This window comes from Manis pentadactyla, chromosome 4 (assembly GCF_030020395.1).
Source record: "Manis pentadactyla isolate mManPen7 chromosome 4, mManPen7.hap1, whole genome shotgun sequence".
Taxonomy (NCBI): domain Eukaryota; kingdom Metazoa; phylum Chordata; class Mammalia; order Pholidota; family Manidae; genus Manis; species Manis pentadactyla.
Window position 1 is genome coordinate 86,980,360 of NC_080022.1, and position 22,974 is coordinate 87,003,333.

The window sequence follows — 22,974 nt, forward strand, 5'->3', positions numbered from 1 at the left end:
GTTAGGCTTAGAAAAAGTTTGTTTAAAAGGTGTGATTGCTTTTAAAATAGAGCATGTTTCAAGGCAGGGAATCCTAGAGATGTGTATATAAATTAATAATCTTTTGTTGAGTATTAGCTAGCATGAAAAAAATCTAAGAAGACCAAGAATTCATACCTTGGGAACTGATGGTAGAAAATGAAATTCTTGACATTTGAAAAAATAGTGTTAATGTTGTTTGAAAAGAGTAGTTGTCCAAAAGGCAGAAAATTCAGAATTGCGGTTTCTATAGCAACCTGCCTGTACACCTTTTTGATAATGCACTAATGAAAACTTTTCTTTTTTGAAAATATGTATTAGGGTTTTTAGCCAATGTGATATTTTTATTTTAGAAAGTAATACATAGAAAATCAGAGATGTATAAAAGTAAAACGGTTCAAATCCTCCTTTCTCTCAAATCTCTAACCTGAAGTAATCGTGATAACAGATTTTACTTCCAGATTTTTTTCCTAAAATAATAGCTTTATTCGAACACCTAAAATGCTATGTGTTCTCTTATTTCTGCATTAATATGCCCAGTGTTCCAAATAATGTGCTGGATGAAAATAGGCCTGGGAATTATATTTTAAGGCTGCTTCTTCCATATTTTATGTGCTACATACAATCTTTTCAGTGGTCAGTTTACTTTTCACCTTCTTCAGGAGCCTCCGCCTGCTTTGGGTTTGGTGAAACTTCATTTTTCCCCTCACTAAGCTGTGACATCTTTAATTAAGGTTGTAAGCCTTTTGTGGCTGTATCCCAGGTGCCTGACACATAATAGGTATAGGGTGGATGCTTTTACTTCACTTCACTTTTATTTATTTCCTGTTTTCTCTGAGCTATTCCAAAATTAAGTGCCACACAGATTTCACCTTCTTGGGTAAACTCATCCATTAGTCTAGAAGTCTTACTGAAATCTGGTTTGAGACAGCTTTCTGCTGGGAGCGAGACTTTGAAGAGGCTTTATCCATTAGGATTTGGGAAAGTTTAATGGGTTACTGCCTCTGATGTTTTTGCTGATCTAGAAAAAATTGAGACAATATGAAAGGAATCAAAGACAAGAACTCACACTGACTCACAGAGATTGGAAATTGACTGTGGATTGACCTTCCCTTCTTTTTTTTCTTCCTTTCTTCTTTTCTTTCACTCATTCATTCAACAAAGTTTACTGAGAGGTGACTGAGGAGCAACAGATTTAAACTTGAAACCACTGTGCTCAGGCTCATAGAGTTCTGAGGTACACAGATGCCTAACAATGACCATCTGGTCTTGTGACACACTTCTCCTGAGGAATGCTGACCGATGGTCCTGAGGAGGAGGTGTATAAACCTGGAGGAGAGGGTGTGGTCAGTCGAGCCTTCACAGAGCAGCAAGCATTTGTTGAGATGGTCTTGATGGCAGCAGGAGGTGTAGGAGCAAATAGTGGTATCTTTTTCCTAATTAAAAACCTGAATGTGTTCACCTGGCAAGGATGGAATAATGATCTCCAGTCCAGGGTAGCCATCCTGCGCTAGGGCTCCTACCAGTAATCTCCCACAGGGACCATACCTCCTATAATTTCAGATGGGCCCCAGAAGAGAGGTGATTTGCAGAACAAAATTAACTGCCCCCTCAATCCTTACTGCTTTTCCATAATCTGACAAGACTGAGTAAGGGAGCAGAGAGGACCTGAGGGTTGGAGGGGGTCATACTGTAACTGTAGCAAAGAGAGGCATGAACACTCTTGAACTTTATCAGAATGTAACTTTCCTGTCAGTTTCCTCAACTGGCTGTTTAAGGGATGTGTGTAAACTTAATATTAAAATAATTGTAAAGTGGACTCAGGTTTCAAGATGGCAGTGTGAGAAGTGAGACAGAAACCTCCTCCCAAAACCACATATAGTACAAAAATACAGCAAATACAACTAATCCTATAAAAGCAACCAGAAAAAAGACTGTGACAGACTGCCTACATCTGGAGAAAAGAGAAGACCTCAAGGAAAAGGGTGAATTAACAAAGCCACACTCCGGCAGGACGCAAGCCCTCCACCCACCCCACCTCACCGGCAGGGGGAAAGGAAACAGAGCAGGCAGGGAGTAGAAGCCTAAGATGGCTGGACACCTAGCTCTGGAGATCTGTTCTGGGAGCATGAACCTACATTACATAGTGCTCTGGAGATTAGTGGGTATAGAAAGCAAAGACAGGTGGAATACTCAGAGAGACTGAGATTCTAGCCACTTGGGGAGTACAGGTACCCACAATCGGCTGCTTCAGGAAAAAAGAAATGCAGGCACTTTGAAAGACTTCCCAACAGCGAGAGGGCTGCTAAAAGGGTAAGGATTACACAGAACTTGCTGCCTAGGAGAAAGGACAAGTGGACAAAATCATTCTGACACACTCAGCCCAGCAGGTTGGGAACTTTCAGGAGCTTCATGTGCTCCATCCACATGGATGGAGATGTGTGCTGAGAGGCCCCATCATGATACACAGCCTGCCACTCCTTCCTCCCAGACAGCATCGGTTCAAAAACCTGCTTCACCTGCCATTGCACCAGGCCAGCCAGAAGATGGCCCCACCTGCAGCAGCTACATGGGCATAACTCAGAGGCTCCTTCTTGCCTGCTCAGCACACTGGCCCTGGAAGTGGAGGCAGGCAGTATGGCCAGGAAGCAGGAAAGAGTTCTTTCGTCCTGGCAGGCACTGGTGCCGCATGCCTGTGACCCCCGCCATCATTTCATGGGCTGGGCAGCTACAGAGAGCAGAGCTTCTGGGATCTAGAGGGTGCTGCCTACACAAAGTTATTATTTCATATTATTCATTACAAATATGAAACTGCAAAAGAACCTGGTACAAACCAAAATCCCACCAACACCAGAAAGGACCAAGTGAGACTGAAAATCACCAATCTCCCTGATAAAAATTTCAAAATAAAAATCGTAAACATGCTCACAGAGCTGTAGAAAAATATTCAAGACTTCAGGGAGGACTTCAAGAAAGAGATAGAAACTTTGAAAAATACAGAATCAGAACAGAAACATACAATGAAGGAATCTAAAAGCAGATTAGATGAAGTAGAGGAGAGATAAATGAAATAGAAACTAGAGAACAGGAATACAAAGAAGCTGAGGCACACAGAGAAAAAAGGATTTCTAGGAATGAAACAATATTAAGAGAAATGTGTGACCAATCCAAGTGGAACAATATTCACATTATAGGGGTACCAGAAGAAGAAGAAGAGAGAAGAAAGGATAGGAAGTGTCTTTGAGGAAATAATTGCTGAAAACTTCCCCAATCTGGGGAAGGAGATAGTCACTCAGGCCATGGAGGTGCACAGATCTCCCAACACAAGGGACCCAATGAAGACACCACCAAGACATATAATAATTAAAATGGCAAAGATCAAGGATAAGGATAAACTATTAAAAGCAGCCAGAGAGAGAGAAAAGATCACATATGAAAGAAAACCCGTCAGGCTATCATCAGACTTCTCAGCTAAACCTTAGAGGCCAGAAGGGAGTGGCATGATATATTTAATGCAATGAAACAGAAGGGCCTCAAACCAAGAATACTCTACCTGGCAAGATTATCATTTAAATTTGAAGGAGGGTTTAAACAATTTCCAAATAAGCAAAAGTTGAGGGAATTTACCTTCTACAAACCATCTCTACAGTCTATTTTGGAGGGACTGCTATAGATGGAAGTGCTCCTAATGCTAAATAGCTGTCAACAGAGAAAATAAAACCACAGTAAAAGTAGTAGACCAATTAATTACTAAGCAAATGCAAAATTAAATCAAACTACCCACAAAGTCAGTCAAAAGATACACAAAGAGCACAGAATATGAACCTAATATATAAAGAGTGGAAGAGGAAGGAAAAGAAGGGAGGAAAAAAAAAAGAACCTTTAGATTGTGTTTGAAATAGCATACTAAGTGAGTTAAGTTAGACTGTTAGATAGTAAAGAAGCTACCCTTGAACCTTTAGCAACCAAAAATCTAAAGCCTGCAATGGCAATAAGTACATATCTATCAATAATCACCCTAAATGTAAATGGACTGAATACATCAATCAAAAGACACAGAGTTACAGAATGGATTAAAAAAACAAGATCTATCTATATGCTGCCTACAAGAGAATCACCTCAAACCCAAAGATATACTCAGACTAAAAGTGAAGAGATGGAAAAAGATATTTCATGCAACTAATAGGGAGAAAAAAGCAGGAGTTGCAGTACTTGTGTCAGACAAAATGGACTTCAAAACAAAGAAAGTAAGAAGAGACAAAAATGACATTACATAATGGTAAAGGGTCAGTCCAACAAGAGGATATAACCATTATAAATATCTATGACCCAAAATAGGAGCACCTACATATGTGAAACAAATACCAACAGAATTAAAGGGGAAAAAAGAATGCAATGCATTCATTTTAGGAGACTTCAACACACCACTCATGCCAAATAACATATCAACCAGATAGAAAGTAAGTAAGGAGACAGAGGCACTGAACAATACATTGGAACAAATGCACCTAACATACCTATACAGAATGCTTCACCCAAGAGCAGCAGGATATACATTCTTCTCAAGTGCATATAGAACATTTTCAAGAACAGATCATATACTAGACCACAAAAAGAGCCTCAGTAAATTCAGAAGGACTGAAATTGTAACAACCAGCTTCTCAGATCACAAAGGTATGAAACTAGAAATAAATTATTCAAAGAAAACAAACAAGCCCACAAACACATGGAGGCTTAACAACATGCTCCTAAATAATGGATCAGTGTCCAAAAAAACAGAGATAAAGCAATATTTGGAAACAAAACAATAACTCAATACTGCAAAATCTGTGGGATGTGGCAAAGGCTGTGCTAAGAGGGAACTATATTGCAATAGAGGCCTACCTCGAGAAAGAAGAACAATCCCAAATGAACAGTCTAAACTAACAATTAATGAAACTAGAAAAAGAAGAACAAATGAGGCCCAAAGTCAGTAGAAGGAGGTACATAATAAAGATAAGAGCATAAATAAATAAAATCCAGAAGAATAAAACAATAGAAAGAATCAATGAAAGCAAGAGCTGGTTCTTAGAGAAAATAAACAAAATAGATAAACCCCTAGCCAGACTTATCAAGAAAAAAAGAGAGTCTGCACACATAAACAGAATCAGAAATGAAAAAGGAAAAATGACTATGGACACCACAGAAATACAAAGACAAAAATCAAATAATCATCTCCATAGATGCTGAAAAAGCATTTGAGAAAATTCAACATCTATTCATGATAAAAACTGTCAACAAAATGGGCACAGAGGGCAAGTTCCTCAACATTATAAAGGCCATATATGATATACCCACAGCCAACATCATACTTAACAGCGAGAAGCTGAAAGCTTTTCCTCTAAGATTGGGAACGAGACAAGGATGCCCACTCTCTTTATTCAGTGTAGTACTGGAGGTCCTAGCCATGGCAATCAGACGACAAAAAGAAATAAAAGGCATCCATATTGGTAAGGAAGAAGTTAAAATGTCACTGTTTGCAGATGACATGATATTATACATGACTTACTCCACAAAATCCACCACAAACTACTAGAACTAATAACTGAATTTAGCAAAGATACAGGATACAAAATCAATACATAGAAAACTCTTGCATTCCTATATACTGATGATGAACTAGCAGAAAGAGAAATCAGGCAAACAATTCCATTTACAATTACATCAACAAGAATAAAATACCTAGGAATAAACCTAACCAAGGAAGTGAAAGCCCTATACCCTCAAAAGTACGAGACACTCATGAGTGAAATTAAAGAACACCAATAGATGGGAATACATCCCGTGCTCATGGATAGGAAGAATTAATATTATCAAAATGGCCATCCTGCCTAAAGCAATCTACAGATTCAATGCAATCCCTGTCAAAATACCAACAACATTCTTCAACAGACCAGAACAAATAGTTCTAAAATTCATATGGAACCACGTAAGACCGCGAATAGCCAAGCAATACTCATAAGGAAGAATAAAGCTGAGGGGATTATGCTCCCTGACTTCAAGCTCTACTACAAAGCCACAGTCATCAAGACAATTTTTTTACTGGCACAAAAACAGTCTCATATATGAATGGAACAGGATAGAGGCCCAGATATAAACCCACACATATATGGCCAATTAATTTATGATAATTTATGATAATTAATGTATGATATACACTGGGGAAACGACAGCCTCTTCAACAACTTGTGTTGGCAAAACTGGACAGCTACATGCAAGAGAATGAAACTGGATTACTGTCTAACTCCATACACAAAAGTAAACTCGTAATGGATCAAAGACCTGAATGTAAGTCATGAAACCATAAAACTCTTAGTAGAAAACAGGTAAAAATCTCTTGAATATAAACATGAGCAACTTTTTCCTGAATACATCTCTTCGGGCAAGTGAACAAAAGCAAAAATGAACAAATGGGGCTACATCAAACTAAAAAGCTTCTGTACAGCAAAGGACACCATCAGTGGAACAAAAAGGCATCCTACAGTATGGGAGAATATATTTGTAAATGACATCAAAATATATAAAGAATTCACATACCTCAACACCCACTTAGATTTTTCTTAAGATGTTTCATTTGTGATCTTGTCAATCCTGCTTAACTCTAATTTAAAATGATAATAATTATGGCCAAGTACCTAAAAGTATATGATATTTTCCCCCATCAGTGATAATGTGAGAACACACACACACACACACACACACATTTTTAAAGTAATTGATTTCATCACTTAAATTACCTAAAATAATTCCTAAGTGCTTGAAAACACGAAACTGGATGGTATCCATCCAGTTCCTATCTCTATAGGACAGAAATATTTTTTTAGCACATTAAAAAAAATAAACTATATTAAACTTCTTACTGGAAAAAAAGTCACTTCTGGACACAGACCAAGCCAAAGCAATTTTAGTTCAAATTGGTTTTCTTGGAAAAGCTGAAAATGTGGTTCAGAAAAGAAGTGCTTTGGCAACTTTACAAATCAACGCTCAAAAACTAACCAGATCAGCCTACATATCCTCTGCTTCAGTGATTCTCAATTATTAGTTAGAAAAGAATCCCCTAGGGAGCTTGTTAAACTACAGATTCCTTGCCCCAGACTGTAGCTCCGATGCAGACCCAGGTGATTTTGGTATAGGAGATTGGAAGATCACAGTTCAATTACTCTGAAAAGACAGGTGTAGAGATTTATAAATTGATAGGAGTAGACTGAGGAATTATGTTTGTGGTTATGTTATTTTGTTAAGTATAAACTGAGTTTATGTCCTAGCCCACTTTGGTGGTGCCACCTGTCCTAGTATCTTGGGACAACCTCATTCAAGGCATAGATCCAACTGTGCGTGTGATTTTGGTTAAGTCGTTTGCTATCTTTGGGGTTCAATTTTCTCTAAAATGAAGAAATTGAATGACATCAATGATTCTTGACTTTTGAGAGTACAGAGAAACTAATAGAAGTTATTTAATCTTCAGAAAAAGGCACAAATACATACAGACACTTTTGCCCACACATTTAGGGAAGGTCACAGTTGCCTTCAAATGCCTATAGGGACTCTGTGACAGGGACTCAGAGCTGGAAAGTTGGTTTATGTGAACTTCTGTTTCATTAGCACCCCCTCCCTTTCATTGAGGGGTCATGTCTCTATGCCCTCCACTCCCCGCCCATGTGGGGAATCAGCACTGTTGCTAATATGTGCAGCATGCTATACACTGGCCACTTCGTGAAGCAGTTTGCTTATTAATCATTATAAGACCCCCACTCAGAGGTAGGTGATATTATGTTCATTTCAAAAATGAGGAAACTGAGGTTTGTAAGGGTGAAATAACTTTCTAGAGACTATAAACAGGCCCTGGATTTGACCCTGAGCTCTTAACCCCTCTGCCAGGGTTTCTCAGTCTCAGCACTGTTGACATTTGGGCGGGACAATTCTTTGTTGGGAGCTCTGTCCTGCGTATTGTGAGATATTTAGTGGCACTGCTGGGCTCTAGGCACTAGATGCTAGTAACACTCCCCCACCTGGAGCCCTGACTACCAAAAATGCCTCCAGACATTGCCAAACGTCTCCTGCCAAAAACCATCCCCAGCAGAGAGGCACGCTCTGTGGTGCAGTCCCTCAGTACCGTAGTGAGCCGCTACTGCTGGGCAAGGCCGGCTGCTCTGCCAAGTCTGACAGGGCAGGAGGGAACTTGAGGACCGTCGCCACAAGGCCTCACATACCCTAGGTAAAGGGATTCAGAGGGAACAAACTATAGGCCATTTCCAGCTTCCTAACTATAAATTCATAACCTCTAAAAACTCCACCATTGGGCTTTCTTGGAAATGGTCATGTGCAGTTGAATGACTCCTACATTTGGCTATAAAACAACATAAAGCTGTTGTTTCTTTGAAAAACCTCTTCTACAGTCCAAACAGGCTGGTACCAAAATGATTTACAGTTGAAATAGCTGTGAAAGGCCAAGATCTGAGGGAACACAGCTGGGAGTGGAAGTGGAATTTTAGACATTCCAGTGCTGTGTTCAGTGAGGTTGCTCTGTGGCGTAGCTAAGAGCAGCCAGGGAAGGCAACAGAAAATGAACATTTTTCACTGTTGCCACTTACCCTTGCATTTCCTGAAGTATATGAGACAGTTGCTAGATCATGTTTTGGTGGACTGAGTACTAGGAAATGGAGGACTAGGAAAGTACACATTGGGTTCTGTCAGGGGTGGGTGTGGGGTTGTATGAGTGGGGGTTGTTATCAGAAGCTCTGTTTTAAAATATTTTGGTATAAAGCATGAGGATGTGGTTATAGGAAGCTTTTAAAGTATTATATAAAAATTAATATTAACAAATGCTTTGCCGCACACTTTGACACTGGTGGTATCTCTTGAGAAGATAATTGAGATCAAAACCTTGATCCCACATGTCAAAGGTTCCCTAGGTACCTGTTTCGTCAGCATATGGGTAAGTATTTACAGTGTGTCAGGCATTCTGATCAGAAAGAGAGCTTTGCCCTGAACTAGCTCACCATTTGGAGTGGGAATAACCAATACCTGGCAAGCCTGGCTGTGGCAGTAATATGCTTAGGTGCTTGAGGGGCACACAGTCTGGACAGTTCATCGTGGGGCTCAAGAAAGACTCCTTGCAGGAGAGGAAGTCTGAGCCCAGACCTGGAAGATGAGTAGGACTTAGCTAGGCAGAAGTGGGGGCAGATTGTGGAGAAGCAGTCAGGGGAACAGCATGCCTTGAACAAATGCAGATACCCCGATGCAAGGAAGAGGAGATACTGGGGCTCCCTCAAGGATGCAAGTCCACAGTCCGGCTGGAGCTGCATTGGAGGAATGAGAGATGGGGTGGAGAGGTGAGGATGTAAGAGGTCATATGAGGACAAAGGCAGGACTGTTCTGAGACTTGTGCACACCTCAACACATCTGAACATCCCATTACACATCATATCAAACATATGAAATTGTATCCCCATCCTACTTTATTTATACATAACAATGCGTTGAATTGTAGTTGGCTAGTTAATACATACGACATATTCCAAATTTTTCTTTTTTGTATTTCAGAGCCAGTAATTCTTTTTTTCAGATATCAAACATTTTCAAAGGGTCTGGAAAAGCTGACATGCTCTAGGCACCATGCTTATAGGACCCAAGAAATAACAGCCTTGTTTTAAGTTTGCAGGTTTTAACCTGTGCAAACCTAGTAACTGCTGCCCCCTCACTGCCCAGTCTCCACCTGTCCTTGTTCCTTCCCTTGCTGAGTTTCGGAAGAGCATGTGAGCACTCAGCTAGACAGGCCCCAGCTTCTCTTGCACTATGGGACAGCCATGTGACTAGGGTTTGGCCATTCAGGGAATATGCAGAAGTGACATGGGAAGTTTTCAGTTCACCTCCTTAAAAAGGAAACCACCACCCCTTTCTTCTCTCCCCATCTCTGTCCACTGGAATGTGGATGTGGTCTTGGTAACACAATTTTAGCCACATAGATGAAGATCATATCCCAGGGCAGTGGTTCTTGAACTTCAGCAGGCAGCAGGGTCACCTGGAGGGCTTATTAAAACACAGATGACTGAGCCCCATCACCATAAATTCTGATCAGTGAGTCTGAATCATTTCTGACAAGTTGCCATGTGCTGCTAATGCAGCTGGTCATGGCCTATACTGAATACTATTGACCTAAGGGATGGTGGAGCACAAAGAAGATGCTTCAGTTTCTGGATTACCTTACAGAGTGGGTCTGCCTTCCACCTGGATGGCTCGTTCACCTGAGAGAGAAATAAATTATTTATTTTTGAGCCTCTATAGTTTTTGGTGCTGTTTTTATATCAATTTTAATTATAGAAGATAATCCATGTTAAGGAATTAAACTCTACCAAGGGGGGAAGTATAGTGTAGTGGTTGAATGTGGGGTAATGGGTTTAAATCCTAGTTATGCCACTTCCTAGCAGTATGATCTTGGGCAAGTTATTTAACTTCTTTAGGACACAGTTTCCTTATCTTTTAAGTGGATTCAAGGCAACAAGATCTCCTAGAGTTCACTTACTAGACCATGTTTATTACCAGGACCCCAGAATTACCTGCCCAGTGGCCATAAACATGCTTCCATGATCTGCATGGACCTCTTCTCTGGCTTTTTCCTTCTGATGGCTGACTCTGCCTTCCAGGCTGTGTGACAGGAGTACAAATGGGACCTGATGCACAGGCTGAAGGGTCCTATATTAAACATGAGTCCCCTCTGGCATGTGATGATAGAGCAGGGCGGTGGGGGTGGGAGATAGAAAATGTTGGACTGTGGGCTAGAGGCAAGCTCTCTGAGTTGTCACATTCCAAGAGCATGGACCAGCCTATGAATCTGAGAATTCTAAACATGAGCCCAGATTTTCAGTTGTTGTGAAAGTCTATTAGTCAACTTAGGGGAGTAGAATCATATTTTATTTAATAGTTCAATAGCTTGGTTTATGATTTTAAAATATTTAGCCGCATGGTATGTGGACTCCTGCCCTAGCTGGCAAATTTAGAGGTACACCTGGTTACCTGGTAGGCTTAGACTGAGGATTAAATAAAACAATAGAAGAAAAATACTCAAAACAATGCTTGTTGCATGCACATGGTATATATTCAATAACATTGGCAGTGATGATGCTTATGATTCTCCCGAGAGCAGTAGGGAACTAGTGCTTATGTTCTCCCAAGAGCAATAGTGGCATTTTCTTTGTATATTTTCCAATAAATATTAAGTTTCTACTATGTGTTTATCACTGTTCTGGGAGCTGCCAATAATAGTAGTAATAAAAGCAAAGCTTCTATTTCAAATGTACGTTGGTATGGAGGGTGGAAAACAGATAAAAATAAGAGTATTTAACATGTTAAGTGATGTCTTGGGCTGGAGAGAGATAAGATTGTAAGTAGATTTCAGTTAGGAGCTTGTTGGGATCATTTACAGAGGATATGATGGTTGTCTGAGTCCAGGTAATGGCAGAGTGAATAAAGGTCAGTGAACAAATTTAAAAGACATTAATATAGTAGAAGGATGATGCTTGGTGATTGATGGATGTAAGGAATAAGAGAGAAAAGGAAGACTCAAGGGTGAATTAAGACTTTGATTTAGGCATTGAGATACTGGTAATCCTGGGCACTGAGATTTGGAAACTAGAAGAAGGAGGTACTGGTTTGGACAGAAGATGAGGGGTTCCGTTTTGGATGTTCGGGCTTTGAGATACTTATAGAACACCTAAGTGGAGATGTCTGGTAGGCAATTTGATGTATGGGTGGACCTTCGACCAACTGTCTCAGTGGTGAGAACCAGAAGCAGCGTGGGGTGGGCATTTAATGGGAAGAAAGGAAGTAGAAGCAGAAAACAAACACTTCCACCATTAAGGGAGTTAGCCTGTGTAGTCAGCTTGGGAAGAAGAAGGAATGCTGGGCAAGGCTTTATTAGGCTGTGGTGACACTGGCATTTTTGTAAGACCAAAGAAAGGAACTAGGGGTGGGTAGAGAGATGGGAGGTGTATCAGAAGAGGTAGTTGATGGAGCAAGTTCCTGGAGGTATGAGGAAACAAATGCTAATGAAAATCCCTGTTTCACCATGGAAAAAAACCAATGAAATCATTTATACAGCCATCCATTCACTGATTCAATAAGTGTTTATTGAGTACTTCTATGTGGCAGGCACTGCCCTGGTGTTGGGAATAAGACAGAAAAAAAAATCCCACTCTACATATTATGTAAATTCAGTAGCTGAAAACCAAAACCAAAACCAAATGTAAACAAAATGTAGCTCCTTGCCAGGTCAGGGCTGAAGAAGGCATGGTCTTGTCAGAAGTGTGTGTGACTTGCATGGCACTGGGGTCTCTCAGCAGGCACCTTGCCATTTCCCATAGGCAATAAGTAAGGCAGCATCTGGGACCAAGGACCAGGGATTTGAATATTCCCCTGATTTGAAAGGAAATTTTTATTTCATGACAAGTTTTAACTACAAAATGATTAGCAAAATCTCTCTGCAGGCTTGCTGTGTTTGGTGTGTTCAAAGCCTCAATAAAGAGAAATAGCAACAGGCAAATGGCCATGTCAAGTTCTCCTTAACCTCCACAAACTTGATATCTGAACATTCAATCTCCCAAAGAACAAAGCTCTGGTGCTTCTCTTAAATCCCCCTACTCACATAGTTCCATTTGGATGCTGGCCTAAATGGACTAGATTCAGCAAGTCATGCTTAGCTCTCTTCCCATTTGAACTCTTAACAATCATTAACTAACACCATTTTTTGAAAGAGGGAGAGGAAGGCAGAGCAGTCAGGATTTGCACTTCACCCTGAAATGTTACCCTTACGGACAGACCAGAAAGGACTCCTGCCTTATGGTCCAGGACTACAGTACACGTTATATAGAGTAGGTATATTTCAAATGCCAGAACTGGGTTAGAGAAATATTAAATTTATGCATGGGGATTCACAGAAAGTTTGAACAGAAAGGACTGTGGAAGACATTGAGTGAAAACTTTTTTGACAAGATTGAAATGATCCATCACAAAGCCAGCTGGTGGATGCTCAGATTAGAACCTGGGTGTTCTGAAACCCTACCTAGCATTTTGTTTTTTTCCATTATGCCATGTGACCGCATTCCATAGTGAGTTAAGTTTTCAAAAACGCGATTTTCCCAATGAAAAATGATTTACTGTGGGGATGACTTTTATGGAAAATTTCCCATGTGGAATGGTTAAATGAATACTTGCATCAAAGAAAATTCCAACATTAAACTGCACATCTCCACCTAAGGCAGACTGCAAAATTAAAGTTCTTAAGTAAAGAGCCATCTTTATTATTTACACTGGGAGTTACTAGGTTCCTTGCTCTCCACTGGCCCCGCACCCTGCAAACCCACTTTTAACCTGAACACTTCATTTCTATTCTCTTAACAATTTCATTACTGAAACCCAAGCCAAATTCTGGAAAGGAGTTTGGTGATTGGGAAAAACATTGAAATTATGATTTAAATTGAGACTTGGGGATTTTCTGTGGATAATTACCCATGTTCGACCATACCAAAGAAAAAATGAATTTCAAATTAGAATATAAAATAATTTTCTCTAAAAATGTGAGATGGAATCCATCCTGGGCATTGGGACTATATTTATCCTTCAGAGAAATCTTGCCCCCAGAAGGCATTAGACTGGGATGAAATACATTGGAGGCATATTAAATTTTATTTGAACATTGATTGGAGGGGGAAAAAAAAGAAGGAAGGAAAAGTGAAATTGGATGAAAAATAAGGTGACTGAAAGAGAGAAAAGACAGAGAAGCTTGTTAATTACAGAACTTTTTAAGCAAGATATTTTTTTTTCCTTTCACAAGTTAGAAGCTATTGAATAATTCATGCCAAGTGTGGAAAGGCTGCCTTTTCCCTGGGTGATGTATAACTAAGCAGGAGAGAGCTTCAAGTGGGATCATCGCATCAGCCACCACTCTTTCTTTTGAGCATAGGGTGCTCTCCTGAGCTCGGCTTCTGCTTTTGCAACCAAGCACGTTGCTGCTGCCTGCCCGCCCGCCTGCCCACCTGTCTGGGCTTGCAGCCCACCACTTTCCCCAGCCCCGCTGCCGGCTGAGAAGTCTCCCTGAAGCTGCTGGTTTCTGCCTAGGACCGTGTGTGGGCACGCTGCTTGGGAGAAGCAGGCACTTGCTCCTGGCACTGATCCTAGCTGAGTTTCTCCTGTTGATTTCGGGGCCAACAGATGCTGCTGCTGAGGAGGTATTTCTTGGCATCTCTCCCTCTGCTACCGCCAGCTAAGGACCAGTCCAAAAGTAAGATACCCTCAATCTCTTCCCCCTGGCATTTTTCCCAGCTAGGATACCTCTGCTATTTCTGCTTTCTTCTGGAAACTAGGGGCTCCATCTGGCAGTATTCCCAATTGTGTGTGTGTGTGTGTGTGTGTGTGCGCGCGCTTGCACGTGTGTTTGGGGGAAAGAAGAGATTGTTCTTGGTATTGCACTGTCCTAGGGCTTCCCAGATGCCTGCTGAATGCAGAGAGGCCTTTCTCCTGGCACTGGAGACATTTCCGAGGCAGGCACCTGTCATCTGCCACCCCCGTTCTCCTGGAGCTCCCTGCCCTCCCCTCCCCCAGCCCATTATTCTGCTTTAGCCTTTTGTGTCGCTGGCAGCGGGCTGAGGGGATGTCTTTGCCCTCTCGGCAGGCGGGTGGCAGGATGGGCCGCGCTGCGAGAAGCCGACGCTAGAGAGCGAGGTGTGAAGAGTTGGCCAGAATGACCAACTCCTCCTCCACGTCCACCTCCTCCACCACCGGGGGATCCTTGCTGCTGCTCTGCGAGGAAGAAGAGTCGTGGGCGGGCCGGCGCATCCCCGTGTCCCTCCTGTACTCTGGCCTGGCCATCGGGGGCACTCTGGCCAATGGCATGGTCATCTATCTCGTGTCGTCCTTCCGAAAGCTGCAGACCACCAGCAATGCCTTCATTGTGAACGGCTGTGCAGCCGACCTCAGCGTCTGCGCTCTCTGGATGCCGCAGGAGGCGGTGCTCGGGCTCCTGCCCACCAGCTCCACGGAGCCCCCGGGGGACTGGGACGCCGCCGGGGGCAGCTACCGCCTGCTGCGGGGCGGGATGCTAGGCCTTGGGCTCACCGTGTCCCTCTTATCCCACTGCCTGGTGGCTCTGAACCGCTACCTGCTCATCACCAGGGCGCCCGCCACCTACCAGGTGCTGTACCAGCGGCGCCACACAGCCGGCATGCTAGCGCTGTCCTGGGCGCTCGCCCTGGGCCTCGTGCTGCTGCTCCCGCCCTGGGCGCCGCGTCCGGGGGCCGCGCCGCCGCGCGTCCACTACCCGGCGCTGCTGGCCGCGGCGGCGCTGCTTGCGCAGACGGCGCTGCTGCTGCACTGCTACCTGGGCATCGTGCGCCGCGTGCGCGTCAGCGTCAAGCGGGTCAGCGTCCTCAACTTCCACCTGCTGCACCAGCTGCCCGGCTGCGCCGCCGCCGCCGCCGCCTTCCCGAGCGCCCCGCACGCCCCGGGCCCAGCGGGGGCAGCGCACCCCGCCCAGCCCCAGCCCCTGCCGCCTGCACTCCACCCGCGACGGGCGCAGCGGCGTCTCAGCGGCCTGTCGGTGCTGCTGCTCTGCTGCGTCTTCCTGCTGGCTACGCAGCCCCTGGTGTGGGTGAGCCTGGCCAGCGGCTTCTCGCTGCCGGTGCCCTGGGGCGTGCAGGCGGCCAGCTGGCTCCTGTGCTGCGCCCTGTCCGCGCTCAACCCGCTGCTCTACACGTGGAGGAATGAGGAGTTCCGCCGCTCCGTGCGCTCCGTCCTGCCTGGCGTCGGAGACGCGGCGGCCGCAGCCGCTGCCGCTACGGCCGTGCCCGCCATGTCCCAGGCGCAGCTGGGCACCCGCGCCGCGGGCCAGCACTGGTGACCCGGCCAGGGCCCGAGGCAAGCGGAGGTGCCGGACGTCCAGCGTCCTTGGGCACCATCGCCTCCTGTCCGTGTAAAGTGTACCCTGCCTGAACGAAGACTCCTGCAGGCGGAGCCCAATTAAACCCGTGCCAAGGTTTCGCCTTCAGCACCTGAACCAAGGTTTCTCCCTTAATGGGGAACCTGAAATCATTTTGGACGGTTACCTGATTTTAACTCATTGTTTCTGAGTTTTAGAGAAATCCTTGAGTCCAAACATTGGACACTTCAAGACCTTGCACACTGACGTTTTAAAAGAACCTTTCAACCCTTTTTGAAAAAGAGCTTTGATAACGTATTTCCATTCCCACTTCATCTTATATATGAAGCTCCTTGAATGTGCATATTGATGAAGGAAATAATATTTAAGAAGTATTTTAGAGAGTTACTTATCTTTGATGATGTTTCTCTTATAATTTAGCCTTTCTATATTAACCCAATGAATGAAGCCACAGATGTGTACAACATTGAGTTGCCATTAAGACCTCAAACTCTTTATTCTTAAAAGAGTTTTTATAAAGTAATATCATTCCTGAATGAGATAGAATCTTAGCCAGTGAGGGGGGAAACACCTTAGATTTACTATTTTACACTGCCTTTTGCACTTCTAAGACTGAAAATTGGCATTGAATGTTAAAGTGAAGAATTTGCATTGTGCTGATTGAATGGGTCAGCAATGGAATTTTGAAAACAAATAAGGTGATTTATCTATTTTAGGTACCAGTTTCACTTTCTTATAGCATGCACACTTGTTGCTGCCCTCGTTTTGTAATCAATTTATTTGCCTTATGAGTGTGATTGCAACTTTGAACATTCTGTACTATAATGGTTGCTAAGGAGAATAAGACCTGTTTTCTCTTTAACATTTAAAATATCTCAATGCACATGATATAATTAAACACTAATAATACCATGACTACATAGCTAATATTAGTTGCTATTGCATGCTCCTAGATGCTAGAACGTATTGGGCATGTAGTATACTAAAGCAATACCCATTAGGCAAAGACATTTTACTTCTTTCAGACACGGAAGAAGTAGCCTTCAATTTTTGGAAAAGAGACACAGAGATACCTCTGGCTACCTAGACTTCATCTTGTCTTGACCCAGTTTATGAGAAAACTCCCACTTGGGACTTTATCTTGCAAATGGAACCACAATCAAGATAGATCAATAATATGGTTTGGCTCTGCAAAGCAATTGTGTTCCTTTAGGGTTTAAACAAGCCACATATTAGAGAGCAACACTGTTTTTTTTTATGCAGTTCATCTATATTACCATGACACTTAACATTAATATTGTGTCTGTTGAAGGAAGTATAATCAACTCAGTTATATATAACAAATAGTTCAAATGGGAATTATTCTAAAATTCGGGGCTGTATGATTTGAGGCTTGTTATTTTTATCTTTGATTTATTAAATTGATCTAGAAATATATGAAACAGAAAATTGTGTGGAATCACTTTATAAAATTAAAATGGGAAGAAAGTTATTTTAAATAATCATGTCTCAGCATTCTGACTGCTAACTACATCAACGATGGGGCCAAGCAGCCTAAATTAACTGTGTAATTCATGAACAAAAATAGCTTGGTTTGTTGCATTCCTGGACATTACAAGCCAGGATAGTGGGAACACTTGTGCATTTGAATAATTACGGGAGTTGTAGGAAACTTTGACATATTTATAGTAAAACCAAACCGAAACCAACATGTCCATCACCAATAATAGATCAGCAGTCATTTTATTAATCTATTCCCCTTTGTGCATGTACCATATCTCTTACTAAAGTTTCATCAGTTCCCATTTTCCTTGATTCAAATATTTAATTAAAGTTCAGACAACAAGTCTTCTGAGTTTTTTCTTCTGTCTCTGGTCTTTCATATCTCCTTGAGAACATTATAACAGATGACACTATATTCCATACCACTAGTGATGAAAGTAACTTCTTTGTTCTGGCTTTATTTAACTTTATTTTTAGTTTCTAAAGTTATTTCTAACATTTAGAATGAAATAGGGTCTGTAGGCCAGCACTAAATATATAGGTGGAATTTCCTTTCTGTAAGCCTAATTGATTTGGGGAATAGGCTGCAACAAAAACAGAGAACAGAAGATCTTCCTTTTGGGGGGACCCTGGGGAACACCCCTATAAAAAAGGTCTTTTTAAAATTAGGCCTTTACCCTTATTTCTCACTATGGATGTTGCAAAAGACTTCTCCTGGTGTTCCTACGAACATTCGCTATGCATATAAACTTAGCTAACACTAAGAAATGGCTAACAATGAGAATCATCTTATGCTGGCTCCGTGCCATGTGGGAGACCTACTTTAGGTAATATTTACTGGTAATTAACTCCACAGGACTGATTCACTTTTAATTTTGAAGTAGCAATGATGTGTCTAAAAATGCTTCACTAGGACAATAGCTGGGAGTGTTGGAGTTACTGCTTTTACAAATTAAGTTAATGGAGATTGTGTTCCTATTTAAATGAAACCATATATTATCCACTCAGGAATAAAAAATCCTAACTGCTGTTGTGGGCTGCCCTACTTTGCCTTTTCTATTGTTTTTCTTTAGGTATGTACCTGTTAAAATATCTGGCACTTCTTCCCTTTGCACTTTAATGGCAGAATTCTAGGATGTAATAACTATTACTCCTAGCACTTTCCTCCTTCCAAAATGAAGCATGTGCATAAACAATAATTCTGTTTTGTACAGAGGCAACTGCGGGTGGTTTTTGTTTTAAACACTAAGAGCTTTAACTCTCTGATAAAGCCCTTGAAAAGGTCTGCTCACTGAGCGAATGTTGGTCCACTTTGGCCCCAGGGTTTGGTGATTTCTGTTACTCTGATGACAACTGTATTGGCCATTCGTTGTTTCATATGTAACCTTTATTCTGTTCTCCCAGCAACTCAGACAATGCTCATCTAGCTCTTTGGCAGTCTTAGGAGCTGGCTTGACAAAAGGGTATCAGTGGCACACATTTAAATTCAAGAGCAAGGAGAAAAATTATAGATGTCTCTTTCAGAGGTCTGCCCTTAAAATTTGTGGGTTGTGGGGCAAGAAGGGAGCTCCAGATGGGAGCTCTTGATCTGCAGGAGCCAGTCAGGGAAACCCTTTCTGCCTCTACTCTCCCTTCCACACATATGTGAGTGGGGCTCTGCCCCAAGCTCTGTCCCACCCACCTCTCAGCCAGCCACCTTGACCACCTCTAGGATCTAGTGGTGCACAGACACCCGGTAGAGCATATCCTGGAAGTGTCCCTGAGACATTTAGGCAGAGATTTCCTGGGTTCCAGGTACCAGGGACCATTGAGGGAGGCACAGACTTCTACTAGGCATGTTTCCTCAGGACCCCTTTCCCTGTGGGAAGGCAAGTGGCCACATGCAGGCAGGAGCAGACCCTGTAAGCATGAGCAGGGACCTCCGTATCTTGAGTTTAAGAGTACTACTGCCTTCACCTAGGTCCTCCTCAGTATCCTTTCCTGGATCCTCCCACCTGCATGGACTCCTTAGATAGATGCCACACTTAGGGTTTCTGCAAGTACTCACACTCTGCCCAATGCACTAGGTAAGGTGATGGTGAGGAGGGAGTTGGGACGATGGAGGTGAAGCAAGGTAGGTAGATGTTGAAAGTAGTTGAAGGGGAATGGTGGGCACAGGGGATGCATTGCACTGTCCTCTTTACTTGTGCATATCTGAAAAGTTTCATAATGGAAAGTTGAAGCCAAAGTCAGAAAAGAAGAAAGAAGAAAGGAAGGAAGAAAGAAAAAAGGAGGCAAGAAAGTAAAGAAAGAAAAGTAACTAATATGCCTAAGGTCATGGGCAATTAAAAGGAGGAGCTGAGATTCAAACCTTGTTTGACTCCAAGTGTGAGGTGGTAACTATTTTACTGGTAGGATAAAACAGGAATTTTGTAGTTAGGTGTGGAATTCCCTCCATGATGTGGCCATTCTCTAATTTCCAGGGTCTCTCTCTCTCCCCTACTTGCATCCTTCACTGTAGCTAACTGGTCTACAAACTGCCTTTTAAACATGGCCTGTGTTCTGTGTCTGAGCTTTGTTCATTCAAGGACCTTCCTGGAGTGTCCTGGAAACTTGTCACTTACCCAACCCCCATTCCTCCTTACAGGAAGGCTCACTTAGCTTCTGCATCCTCTTGAGAGCCCCCCACTTTCACCTATCAGTTCCCCTGCCGTGAGCTCTGCCTCCCCAGAACTCCTGCACCATTTTGTTCTTAGCATAGATTCCCTTGTATTGCCTCTGTTTTAACATGCATGTCAAATTCAAAACTTGATAAGAAAGGATTTTCGGCTTATTTTTCATTCCTTTGATATTTTTTAAGAGTGAATACTGTCTTTTATCTTTCAGTAGCCAGTGACCTGAAATACACTAGGTAATTAATATATAATTAGCTTATGATTAATTAATATATAATTAGTTTATAGTTGAAGATAGTGATTTTGGAAGAAAAGAGATTTGGTCATTTCCCTTGCATGTATATTTTTCACTTTAATGAAACAGACCCCAAAATAAATCCTATCTCCCAGCTCATATCTTGCCAAAGGATATCCCAGAGCAGGAATGGATGGGATTATATGTAAATGTGTAAGTCACGTGCTCCCAGTGCTGTTGTTTGGGGGAGATTTATACTCCCGTTATCTAAGATCTGGTCACACTGACAAAAGGAAAAATAAGTTACTGTCCTAATTACTACTTAAATTCAGAGTCTAATTCCTGGACACATATTCAGTAATTACATGTACAGTTATTTCTTGGGGCCTTGTATGGAAAAGCTGTGTATTTTTGATTTCTAAAAGCCTCAGACGTCCCTAATCAATGACCGTGCTGTTTTGCTAGGACCCTGAGAGGATAATCTGTGGGGATGTCTGTATCTCTCCCTGTCAGCTCACTGGATGATAGACCTGGAGACCATCCAGTCCGGCTCCCTGCTATTTTTATTAGACAGAAAGTGCTTTAATTTTTAATCTTTCCTGGTATAAATCAGGTCCATTTCCCATTTTTCTATTCTCAGGTAGTAGAAAAGTATGTAGCATCCTTTGTATAATCATACTGTAACAGATAACTCTGCTTTTAGCCAAATGAAAATTTGATGAAATGTCGACATGGTTGAATTCCCCTATTAAAATTTGCCCCTATGAAAGTTTTAATCTTGAAAATAAATTTTTCTCTCTATATAAAGATTAGTGTCTTTTTTTTTTTCTTGTTATGCATAAATGATTTTATTTTATTCTCACAATTCCTATGGCATGGGGTTTATTGTCTCTATTTTTTTTTTATTAATAATTATTTTTTATTGAAGGGTAGTTGACGCACAGTATTACATTACATTAGTTTCAAGTGTACAACACAGTGATAAAACATTTATATACATAATTCTAGGTTCCAGCTATCACCCTACCAAGCTGTTACAATATCTTGACTATATTCCTTATGCTATACATTACATCCCGGTTACTTATTTATTTTACCATTGGAAGTCTGTCCTTTTTTATTTATTTATTTATTTATTTTATTATTTTTTTTGTGAGGGCATCTCTCATATTTATTGATCAAATGGTTGTTAACGACAATAAAATTCTGTATAGGGGAGTCAATGCTCAATGCACAATCATTAATACACCCCAAGCCTAATTTTCGTCAGTCTCCAATCTTCTGAGGCATAACAAACAAGTTCTTACATGTAGAACAAATTCTTACATAATGAATAAGTTACATAGTGAACAGTACAAGGGCAGTCATCACAGAAACTTTCGGTTTTGCTCATGCATTATGAACTATAAACAGTCAGTTCAAATATGAATACTCATTTGGTTTTTATACTTGATTTATATGTGGATACCACATTTCTCTCTTTATTATTATTATTTTTAATAAAATGCTGAAGTGGTAGGTAGATACAAGATAAAGGTAGAAAACATAGTTTAGTGTTGTAAGAGAGCAAATGTAGATGATCAGGTGTGTGCCTGTAGACTATGTGTTAATCCAAGCTAGACAAGGGCAATAAAACATCCACGTATGCAGAAGATTTCTCTCAGAACAGGGGGGGTGAGGTTCTAAGCCTCACCTCTGTTGATCCCCAATTTCTCACCTGATGGCCCCCCTGCGACTGTGCCTGTCTTAGGTTGTTCCTCCCTTGAGGAATCTTACCCGTCTCTGGCTAACCAGTCATCTTCCGGGGCCATACAGGGAAATGTAAAGTTGGTAAGTGAGAGAGAAGCCTTACTGTTTGAAAAGGTTAGCTTTTTACTTCTTTGCATATTTATGCCCTGTGGCTTCTATGCCCAGCATTTGTCTTGAGGTATCTTTACCACTTGGAAGAATTATGATACTTGGTAAATTTGATATGAGGCATGAATTCTATTTAAGGGTTGTAATTAGGAAGGAAGAAGAAAAGCTATAAAAGTAGCAGGCGGAAGAAAACATGGGAAGATTGATTATTTCTTTGACATATCTTCTTGTAGAGTAACTTCAGCATGTATAGGTTTTAAACTACTAATTAAATTGTGCACACACATTAACATAATAGGAGTATAGTTACATAACCAAAGCATACCTGTAATAACCAGCCATCTCCAGTGAAACCAAGAAAACCAGTTAGGCACCTTAGGCATTTGTGAAAACTTATCTATGATATGGTGGATATTGTCCAACTGAACTTGAACAGTCTGAGAGAAATCAGACAAATTAAAACAACCCATTCCTGGGGAATGTTCATATCCCTTATGTTCTTTTAACAGTAAATAGTCTGTAGTTGTAAGATTTTGGAGCACTACAATTTGCACTTCTCCTAATTCTTGTTTGAGTCCCAACAATATAGATCCAGTCAAATTTGTTGTTTTACTGTATGCACAGGCCAGCTTAGATATCTCCTTCCTCATTCCCATGGCAAGTCCAGGAGCTGGTGGGATGAGTGCATCTACAGCTGTAGCAGTGCGTGATTAGTGTCTTTTTTTCACAGAAAACTTGTA

General features: G+C 41.7%; 1 protein-coding gene across 1 annotated transcript; it reads left to right on the plus strand.

Moving 5' to 3' along the window:
- Positions 1-12,467: 12,467 nt before the first annotated feature.
- Positions 12,468-20,290, plus strand: GPR88 (G protein-coupled receptor 88). The gene is made up of 2 exons (XM_036883874.2): positions 12,468-14,332; positions 14,723-20,290. The coding sequence occupies exon 2, from the start codon at positions 14,792-14,794 to the stop codon at positions 15,944-15,946; it is 1,155 nt and encodes a 384-aa protein (XP_036739769.2). The 5' UTR covers positions 12,468-14,332; positions 14,723-14,791; the 3' UTR covers positions 15,947-20,290.
- Positions 20,291-22,974: the final 2,684 nt, after the last annotated feature.

What these genes read in the sequence shown, in the direction of transcription:
- GPR88 (XM_036883874.2), top strand. Translation starts at nt 14,792, where the DNA reads ATGACCAACTCCTCCTCCACGTCCACCTCCTCCACCACCGGGGGATCC.